This window comes from Alosa sapidissima, chromosome 9 (genome assembly GCF_018492685.1).
Source record: "Alosa sapidissima isolate fAloSap1 chromosome 9, fAloSap1.pri, whole genome shotgun sequence".
NCBI lineage: Eukaryota > Metazoa > Chordata > Actinopteri > Clupeiformes > Clupeidae > Alosa > Alosa sapidissima.
This window is the reverse complement of record NC_055965.1, coordinates 24,612,943-24,623,968: the sequence shown is the minus strand read 5'-3', so window position 1 is coordinate 24,623,968 and position 11,026 is coordinate 24,612,943. Positions and strand designations below refer to the sequence as shown.

The 11,026-nt window shown below is 41.3% G+C and overlaps 1 protein-coding gene across 1 annotated transcript; it reads left to right on the top strand.

The window, feature by feature from the left end:
* Positions 1-1,357: 1,357 nt before the first annotated feature.
* Positions 1,358-10,107, top strand: LOC121718475. The gene is made up of 3 exons (XM_042103487.1): positions 1,358-1,516; positions 2,965-3,852; positions 8,995-10,107. The coding sequence occupies exons 1-3, from the start codon at positions 1,444-1,446 to the stop codon at positions 9,879-9,881; spliced, it is 1,848 nt and encodes a 615-aa protein (XP_041959421.1). The 5' UTR covers positions 1,358-1,443; the 3' UTR covers positions 9,882-10,107.
* Positions 10,108-11,026: the final 919 nt, after the last annotated feature.

The following is an 11,026-nucleotide window of genomic DNA, read 5'->3' as shown; positions in this document are numbered from 1 at the left end:
GTATTTTCAGTGCTTTTCGAGTGAGACCAGACTGTGAGGAAAGTTCAGACTTTGTGAAAACTTTACCTGTACATGCACAAGCGCCTCCCTCTCAGCCTCCCGTCTCAGTTTCATTTCCTCTTACACACACACACACACACACACACACACACTGTGACACTGTCATTTAATTATATTGCCTCTCTCTCAACAACCGTGACATCTTTAAATAAATAAGATTGATGTTGTGCCAATGCATCATGAGTCTTCTTAACAAACCAATTAAACCACTGAGTAGATGTAATGTGCATTAATCACCTGACTTCCTCAGAAATGAAACTCAAAATGATGAACCAGAAACAGGCCAGCGTGGCTGTGTTAAGTCATCAGGGATAGTCGGAAATATTTAAAATATACACTATGTGCCACTATGCCAGAAGACAGAATGCTCAGTCATCAAGCATTGAGATTACTGTAATAACCTTGTTTTTGAAAGGATAATAATGTAATATGCAGGAGACCTGAAAATCTCAAGCCACAACGGGACCATTCTCAAAGCAAGTCAGCATGTAAACAAGTATGGTATACTAATAAAAAGCACTTTTTATGCATCATTATGTGATTTAGTTTTAGTTTGGGAACAATTGTGAATAGTGTTGCACAAAGCCAGTTTGTTCTTGAGCTAGTCTTGTATGTACATTACCCTCCTTTTATGCGAGCAGCTGCAGGTGTTTTCCAGATCCTGCTGTACTAGTATGCTGCCCTTGTGTCTTTCGTTTACAGAGAAATGAATGAAAGATACAGAGCTGCAGGTCCAGCATACTCAGCATAACAGTGTGACGGCTGTCAACAAAATGAATTAGGTTTGGGCTCGGGAAAAAAAGATGGACTATGATAACTCAACAATGTGCACACAATGACTAGGTGTGGTCTCTTGATGTGCTCTTTAGACATGTTCTCCAGATCCTGCTGTTCTAGTATGTTGTCCTCGCGTCTTTCCTTTATAGAGAAAGATATGAACAACTAGGGCCTTCAACTCCCACCAAAGTTAATAAATACATATGTAGATTTGGTCTTGGAAAAAATAAATAGTCTGTAACTCTTGTGTACACTATGACTAGGTGTCGTCTCAAAAGCAAAAGCGACACTCATCACATCACAAAACAATTTGATTTCTGAAGGTGGTACTTAAAAATCTTTCACTCTCTCCTGTGATTCATTCATTTCTTCATTTATAGCTGTATCCCTGGTGATCTGCAGAGGGAACTGCACTGCAACTTCATTTCCATTTCACGCTAATCATTCCTTTGGAGACCACGCCTAGTCATGTGTGTGTGCGTGTATTTGTTTAACTGCCAGAGGGAGATTCAGTCAGTCACTGTTGATCTGTTGAAGAGAATCTGTTTCAACAGAAAGTTCAATGAAACTAGTCTCATTTCAGAAGTTCTGCACAGACTTGAGAAGATGAAACATTTCATGTTTTTGACTTTGTTGTGGACAATACCTTTGTTATCCAGAGGCACTGCATCAGGTGACGGTATGTTTTGTTTTACTTGCTATTTGCCCTTTAAAGATATTTATCACTTTTTCTGTTGTCCTCTTATTCCCTTGTTTGCTGTGTTAGACGCATTATAGATATAGATATATTTATAGATAGTTATGCATAAGATATTTAACCATTTATCTTCAATGTATTGACATATTGACAACCTCATCGAGAGTAGGTGGTCGAGACTTGGCCAATGTTTTTTGGGGGAGTTGCCAGACAAAAAGTTGGAGAACCACTGCCATCAAAAACACTTTGCCATAACAAATGTCATATCTTTAAATAAGAAATGTGTGTTGAAGTTTAAATATTTGTTTAGTTATATTGTGTTCATTTCAGTTCAGTTGAATCACTGATGTTTGAGCATTAGTCACCTAATGGCCACCTTAGACCAAACAACTTTGACAAGATTTGGGAAAGATTCTTGAAAGATTTTAGTCTTCTAACGCCCCCCATTCAAGATTTACTCAAAAGACTTTCAAGAATCTTTCCAAAATCTTGTCAAAGTTGGTTGGTGTAAGGAGGCCTTAACTTGCTCTGGCATGAAACTGCCATGAAATGTTGAGTCAAGTAACATTATATTTCTTAACCATAGTATATAGTATAATGTAGTATAGTATAGTATATTATACAGCCACAGTATACTACACAAGAAAATATTGTTTTATATATATATTGAAAATGTATAAACAATATATTGTTTATAGTGTTTTATCAACTAAACGTTCAGTATTAGGCCTACTAGTTCTGACTTAAGCTTACCAACAACTGTAGATTATATTCAGCAAGCAAGAACCGTGGTCATAGCATAGGCCTACGTTCCAAATTATGTTTCATGGTAAGGTGACATTCAAGTTAGATCTGCTGCATGAAGGTGAGTGAGAGGACTCCTGCGTCCTGCTTGTATGTTTGATAAATAGGTCCATCTCAAGGTTTCAATGCACGGTCGGAATAATGGTTTCATATTTGTCTGTCAATTTTGCAAAATACATTTGGAGCTACAGAAAACATTCGGGGCTTCAGCCCTGGCAAAATTGGCTGACGATGCCCACTGCTCAAAACCTGTTGCTATACAGTAGCATTCGGTAAATAAACTACAAGTCATTAAGAATAGCTGTATCTCTGGTTATGAAGTACTATACTGCAGGCCAGTTGAGGCCCCAGAGGGCCAGGAGACTATAACCACCATAGAACAAGACCGGCTTCCTGCACCAGTTAAAAAAAGGGTTGGTTCATTTGCTTTTGCCACTCAGTTCAGCTCTGCCCAATTCATGCATCTGGCCACAGTGTGCATGCACTCCTGTTAGCGCTGGGAGATATCACTTTTCAAAACTTGATATCTGCCCCAAGTCTTAAGTGTCACCTGCTGAGCTGCAGTATGCTAAGAGACACAAACACACACACACACATCCAAATTGCTTCTGAATGTTTCTCTACAGAGAATCAATTGAGGATTGTGCTGCTGGGTAGGAGTGGGGCTGGAAAGAGTGCAACAGGAAACACCATCCTGGGAAGAGAGGCCTTCAGGGAAGATTCATCTTTCAACTCGGTCACCTCAGTTTCTTCTCAGGAGAGTGGAGAGGTGCAGAGGAGACAGATAACTATAGTCGACACTCCAGGACTGTTTGATACAGAGAAGACAACAGATGAGCTAAAAAGAGAGATAGAGAAGTGTGTCAACCTGTCTATTCCTGGACCTCATGTCTTTCTTCTGGTGATCCGATTGGGAGTGAGATTCACAGAGGAGGAGATAAACACAGTGAAGTGGATCCAGGAGAACTTTGGTGAGAGAGCGGCAGCGTTCACTATGGTGCTGTTCACTCATGTTGATCAGTTGAGGGGTAAATCACTTAAGAGTACACTAAATAAAAACCTTCAGACTCTTATAGACAGCTGTGGAGGTAGATATCATGCCTTTAATAATGAAGAGAAGGATGACAAGACTCAGGTAATAGAGCTACTGGAGAAGATTGACTCCTTGGTGAAGAAGAATGGGGGAGAGTACTACACAAACAAGTTGTATCAGGATGCTCAGGAAAGGATCAGAGAAGAGGAGGAGAGGAGGAGAAAGGAGGAACAAAGGGAAAGAGAGGAGGAAGAGATGAAGATCAGAGAAGGTGTAAGACAGACAATGATGCTGGAAGAGGAACTGGAGGATATATGTGTATGTTCTGTAGTATTTCTGGGGACATACGTTGGTGGGCCAACAAGTCCAGTTAGAGAAATAATAAGGGTGGTTGCAGGATACAAAATGGCAAGAATACCGTGCAGCTATTTGTTAAGAATTGCCAGAATACCTATTTTGTTGGTTCTTAATCATCTGCTTTGATCTTTAAAACAAACCATGCATTCATGTTTAAACCATTGATCAAACATTAAACATAGGATTAACATATCATACACGTTCATATCATGCTATGTACACTATCTATGACATCTCAAAAATAATTGAATTACATGTAATATGCAATCATGTCTTTCCTGCTGATGGCAAACACATGTATTGCTATCTTCTACTGTCCATTGTTCAGTTGTGGGAAATCCAAGATAAATGGGCAAAATGCCCCATAGTTGTATATACAGTGAACTTTATTGATTTGATATTTAAAGTTATTTTCCAATAAACTAAGCAAATCCAAGAGTGTTTATGACTGATGTGTGTTCATTGATCCAAAAATGCTAGTCTTTCAGGGGGGTATCTCAAAAAGGCAGAATTAAGAAATCCAAGATAAGTGATAAAGCGAGACTTGACATAGTGTTATCTGGTCATCCAGCTCAACTCGTTTTACTAACGCCAATCCAGGATGAGTAGGAGTGACTAGGACAAGCCAGGTGTAAGTAATTCAGGATATGTGCACATTCTCGTTTCTCCCCCAAATAACTCACTGTTGGAATAAAAAAGATGCAGGAAATAGCGTCATTCACAGAAAGTGTGACAATGAAGTATCGTAAAAGCACCAATTACCAACCCTTTCCTTCGAAAATTCTAAAACAATGATGTTTTTTAATACTTAAAAATAACATTTGATAAATGAACCTTACATTTTTCAGTAGCCATATAGGTGTGTAGATTTGAACAAAATCTAGTTTGGTTCTTACCGTGGCTTTTACTGCCTGAAATATCCAATTTTGCTAACCACACTTGGAGTTAGTGCTGGGCTGGTGGGTGTCTATTTCCGACCTTTCTCACAGCACATCAACGGTTAGGCCGAGAATTCTCGTCACAAATCAAAATTCCACTGGAGCTCCAAGCGGATTTGTACATGCAGCCTTTCAACACTGTTTACAGCACTTTGAGCCATGGTAAAATGTCATTTTTGGCATAGCTAATTTAGAAACACTTCTTTAGGAATCTGCTGTCTTGGTTTGTATAGAAATGAATATTAATTGACACATACATGTAAGAGGTCGGAAATACGAGACGGTTGCTAATAGGTGCCGTTCCAATAAAGTTTTCCTTTTTTGGATTTTGTTAAGCAGGGAAGTGATCAAAAGGGTATCTCTATGTTCCCTAGTAATTAGTTTGTGTACAGTGGGTACCAGTTAAGTTTGGACGGGTTCCTTCATGAAACACTCACCCCATTTTCTCGGCAGAAATGGCACAAACTGCAGTTACCACAAACAACCACAAGGTGTCACTTGGGAGTTCTGCCACTACTATTTTTGATGTGACTTGACTTACTGCTTCCATGACGCAGTTTCCAAGTCAGTCCAAGTCAGTAGTAGCCTGACAAGCCAGACCCACATTAAAATGTAGGGTCTGGGCACTCACCGTTCGCAGTGCTCAGTCCGAGGGGCGGGATAATCAGTTGTCTTTCAAATTCCATCTGCACGCAATAGGACAGCGGCAGCGCTATGAGTCCCATGCGTTTCCCACCAGCGGAGATAGTTGGCTAGTTCAAACGTTTGCCAACTTAATAAAAGCTTAACTCGTGTCACACTGTTCGCCAACAGCAACATCCATCTTACCTGTTTTTTTTTAAGTAGCAGGGAAATCAAGCCAAACCGTTGCAACTCTGCCATCAATCATTATGTTAAGCCCACCTAACGACTCTATACACGATTTCATTGGCCTGATTGAGTTTCGATTTCTGGAGCTCACAAGCCAACGGAGAGTTGCTAGACTAGGGCGCTAGGGGCGCGTCTAGATTTCTAGAGACAGTTGAGCCATTACCAAACATATATGATAATACAATAGCGTGAGTTTATATATCTTATCAGGGGCGTCGCCAGCCGATTTTGCCGGGGATTCAGCCCCGAATGTTTCGAGTGTAGCCTCGAATGTATTTTGCAAAGTTGACTAACAAATATACCATTATTCGGATCATGCATTGGAACTGTGAGAAGAGGTGGACCTATTTGTCAAATATAAAAGCAGGACACGGGTTTCCTCTCACTCTCCTTCATGCAGCAGATCTAACTTGAACGTTACCTTAGGCTATCATAATTTGAAACGTAGGCTGCTTAGAGCGCGCGCACGCACGAGAGAGAGAGACAGAGAGTCAGTCAGTTCCAGGGTTGGGCATGTCATTGTTTGCATTTCCTATTTAGTATAAGAAAGTTATAAGGAAATCATAAAGGCATAAGGCAGGGGCGCCGGAACGAGTTTCAAAGTGCAGCCCAAAATCGCGTGCGCTGTATTTTCTATTTCTTGCGCACACAAAATGTGTGCAAATAGCCTGCTAATTCTGCTTCATAAAGTTGAACAAACGCATGTGGTAATTTTATAGATAAATAGAAATAGCCTACTGCCATGCAGTTTATGGGGTAGGCCAACTTGGAGTGAACTTAGGCTACACACGGGAGATTCTTTCTCTAGTCGTAGCTGAGCAAAGTTGGGTGTAACGTGTCATTAATCACGTTACAGTTCCTACAGTGTGCGAGCAAAGATATGCGAGGGCGACAAGAATATTGGCAAAAAAATAGAATTCATCGGAGTAGGCTGTTTGTTACCTTACTACTGAGTGGGAAACAGTGCACAACTAACTAGCTAATGACTAGTCTGATGTCAATCACACCACAAATTGATTCCAAAAATATGTTAGGCTATAGGCTACAAGCTAGGACTGTCACTGTTTTCAGTGTGAAGAAGAGCATATAATTAATTACAGAAGGAACGCAACTCGCAAGCGCACTTCACTCAAGGCAGTTCAATGTAATGGGATGGGTTGACATGGCCCCTTAAGACCAACATACAAAAAAAGGTGGTCCTCCTAGGCCCTACGGTTCTCAAGATATTCACAGAAAACTGTGTCCGGCCACCTACAGGCCAGTTGGTGTACAGTAACATAAATTAATTTATTGTATGCCCCCCCCCCCCCCCCCCCATGAACGGAATTCCACGAAACTTGGCGTGCATTCAGAGGGTGTTATAATGATTCTACACTTCCAATTTCGTGCAGTTTTGACCATGTTAGGACCACAGATACCTGCGATAAGCTTAACATATCTCACTGCCTTTCCAAGCAGTACAAGCAGTAGCCTGTTGGCTTACCGTTAACTCACATGCTAAAAACAATAAGCCATGTAGACTATAACGGCAAGCGTGTTTGCCACTTACGTTTCCGTCGTATGACACTTCATACTAGCGTGCTGCAAGTGCATCAAGAAAGGTCCGGCCTTAGACAGATGTCAATGGCCAATCATAGACTAGGTTTTTGGGGTGACACCTGGGGTGGCCAATCAAATCTCATCTGGAGCCACCCCTCTGGCTCCGCACCTGCTTCACCAGTCTGTCTATTGTTCATACACGTGCAAACCTTGAGCGGCCAACGCAATTCTCATCCGTGAGAGCGGGTTGGTGCTGCCTCTCCTTTCAGGCTACATACCAGTGGGTAGAATTTGACTCCTACTATCCAGACACATACTGTATGATAGGGATGTAGCAGCAACTGCCTAAAGTAAAAACTGAGGCTACATTTACTACATGCGACACATTGAAAGAAATAACATTGCGATGAGAAACTGTAAACATACTGACATCAAGCGATGGACAGACATGGTGAAGAATCCAGAGGTAGGCTGCGCTAGTGGCAGAAATCAGGTGAGCAGGAATCAGCCAGTCAGAAGGGCCGTCACCAAGCTTATATATGAGACAGATCATAGATATTAGAAAGCTAGATACCACATAATGGGCTCCAGAACACACGTAAATAGTGCCACCCTCATGGTGGGGGCAATGATCACAGGAGGCCAAAGGAGAAACAGGTCTCTTTGAAAAACAGACAGGTGTCTCTGATTGCTGGTAAGTGTTGCCCATAGACAGTAATGTGTTTGCCCCCAGCAATATGGCAGCCGTTCACGTATATCACCTAATACAACTCAACGGACAATATGGTATCTAGCTTTATAATATCTGAGACAGATGAGAAGCAACTGGCTGGCCAACTACCTGCTATCTTATGAGTGGGTGCTAGCAGAGAGGAAATATTCCTCCCTGCTGCACATATAGTATAAATGCATTACCAAGCACACTGTGTGTCATGGAAAATATAGTGCCTAATCTTCGCGGTTGGTTACCAAGACACACATGTACACAAACCAGAGCTAGTGAGCGGAGTGGAGCATGAGCGAGCGAGGAACGGAGCGGTTGGAATTTTGTTGGAGTGTGGAGCGCTTTTTGATTTAGAGCTCAGAGCAGCCAGTCTGTTCCGCTCCAATTTCGCTTCAATACCACTCCACCACGAGTCTGAGGCATGCCCAAGTCCACCCAGAATTCATCTCTTCCTAATAAAACCAAGACTGTTAAATTTCAAAGATTGGCCATTGTAAGTTCGTTGATGGGGTGGAGTTCGCTAAATATTTTAGAAAAGAAACTGATCATACAACTGAAGTCATACAGTGTACTATTCCTACAAAACAACTAGATACTAACAATGTAGGGCAAGAACAACCATGGAGACACTGTTTCAGTGAGTAAAGATTCATTTTGGAATCTAAGAAGACACATTTTGTGGAAACATGAGTGTGTGCTATGGAGAGCAAAGAAAAATGTGAACAATTTGAATATACTTCATATCAAGTAGAAGGCTAAGGTAAAATGTGGATGCTAAGCTTGTATTCTTTAGGCAATTAATCCCACTGATCCCTTTAGTTTTATGGTCATGTGTATTGACGCTGCCAAGCTTGTTCGTTGTTGCACTATAGGTGTCTTTTAAAATAAATGTTCTATGAGTGAAACATATTGCAGTTGCTCTTAGTTTTTTGTGATTTAAATATTCTGTTTAAAGTGACAATTCGGCCTGTAGATTATTTCTCCCTTTTTTAAATTGGAGCAAGTGTGGAGCGATTTCACTGGAGCATGAAGATTTGTAAGTGGAGCGGGGAGCGAAATTGAGCGGAGCGACCTGACGCGAATTTAAGCGGAGGAGCGGCTGAGTGAACATTCACCTGAGCGAGGACCGGGATATTAGCACCGTTCAGCTACGCTCACTAGCTCTGACACAAACTGTATTTTTTTTCCTCTACAGCAGAAATAAGGATTGTGCTGCTGGGTAAAACTGGAGCTGGGAAGAGTGCAACCGCAAACACCATCCTGGGGAAAGAAGATGCCTTCAAAGAAGATTTATCTTCTGACTCCGTCACATTAGTTTCCCAAAAGGAGAGTGTAGAGGTGCATGGGAGACAGATCACAGTGGTTGACACCCCAGGACTGTTTGATACAAGTAAGACTGCAGCTGAGCTAAAAAGCATGATAGAGAAGTGTGTTGAGATGTCTGTTCCTGGGCCCCACGTGTTCCTGCTGGTGATCAGATTAGGGGTGAGATTCACAGAGGAGGAGAGAAACGCAGTGAAGTGGATCCAGGACAACTTTGGTGAAAAAGCGGCACAGTTCACTATGGTGCTGTTCACTCACGCTGATAAACTGAAGGGGAAATCAGTGGAGAGCACCTTCAATAAAGAGATTCGTAACCTGACGGACAGCTGTGGGGGTGGATATCATGCCTTTGATAACTCGGAGAAGGCTGACCAGACTCAGGTGATAGAGCTGCTGAAGAAGATGGAGGCCATGGCAGAGAAGAATAAAGGAGAACACTACACAAACCAGATGTACCTGGAGGCTCAGATAAAGATGAGTGAAGAGGAGAAGAAACAGAGACAGAAGGAGGCGATGGAAAAAAATGAGGATGTGGACAAGATCATAAAAGATGAAAGAAGGAAAAAGCAGGAAGAAGACATAGAAAGAGAAGAAAAGAGAAAGCAGGAATTACGCCGTTTGACATGTAGAACTATTGGAGCAATTGTGGGGGGAGGCATAGGATTGGTTCATTCACTTTGGGGTGCACCAATTTTAGGAACAGCAGGAGCCTTGTTTGGAGACCAAAATGCAGAAACAATTTGCTCCTGGGCAGCATAGGACATTTATGATTATGAATTCCTCATCATAATGTGATGCAAGTAACACCTTAATGCATAAATTATTACAACATTGATTTCTATAAATATTGCATTTTGATCGCAGTTTATAAAGGTATTGTTTAAAAAAACATGTTTTAATAAAAGAAAAATTATCAGTCGATTAGTGCATTTCTCGATTCATCAAAATGTCTGCACAATGATGCAATGGGTGCATTTTTTAAAACAATTAGTGCAAACTGCAACACTGTGGAGTAAAAAGTTGTGAAACTTACTCAAAATGCTTCTAAAAAACACTCTCAAAAACACTTATGCACATATATCAATGAGATATATGTTAAGGCTTACATAATTATTTATGAACAAGATAATCACACACACTGCTTTGTCATTCAATGTAACAGTTTACTCTGTTTTTGGTAACATTTTACTTGACGGGTGAGTTCATAACACAGTCATAGCAGCTGTCATAAACAGCACATGAAGAATTCATGACTGTTTCATCAGACATGACTCAACATTCATACCAAATCTTTCATGAATGTGGAAGACAGAATGACGACAACTTGTCCAAATAAAAGTCCAACAATCGCAAAGGAGCATTGCCATTTTTGTTCTAAACCTCTTACCTGATCACGTCACATCTGAGTCAATGGGCTACTCCAGTGCCAAAAAGACAAAACATAGTCAAGCAAATAATTTTTGTTTCATAAAAATGTATTTGTTTTATGATGTAACCTTTACAGATGATTTCTCATCTTTTGCTACTGGGAATGTCTAACCGTTCCAGGTTACACAAATGTAACTTGCTGAATGTAGACTAGTTTACCTCCCAGTGTTAAACTCAGTGATTATGATTACTTCACAACTTGTATAGTAAAGTGACATTGCAAAAGACTGGATATGTTTCAAAGTTTGTTCTGTTCTGTACTGTTCCTCAGCACACAGTGAAGTGAAGCACACACTAATCCCGGCGCAGTGAGCTGCCTGCAACAACAGCGGCGCTCGGGGAGCAGTGAGGGGTTAGGTGCCTTGCTCAAGGGCACTTCAGCCGTGCCTACTGGTCGGGGTTCGAACCGGCAACTCGAACCTGTTACAAGTCCGAAGCGATAACCAGTAGGCCACCCCTTAGTGTGTGGTTGTTTT

Bases quoted from the DNA above. Each gene is read 5' to 3' on its own strand.
- LOC121718475 (XM_042103487.1), top strand. From the start codon at position 1,444: ATGAAACATTTCATGTTTTTGACTTTGTTGTGGACAATACCTTTGTTA. The intron at 1,517-2,964 runs GTATGTTTTGTT...GTTTCTCTACAG, and splicing joins AGGCACTGCATCAGGTGACG to AGAATCAATTGAGGATTGTG. The intron at 3,853-8,994 runs GATCTTTAAAAC...TTTCCTCTACAG, and splicing joins GGTTCTTAATCATCTGCTTT to CAGAAATAAGGATTGTGCTG.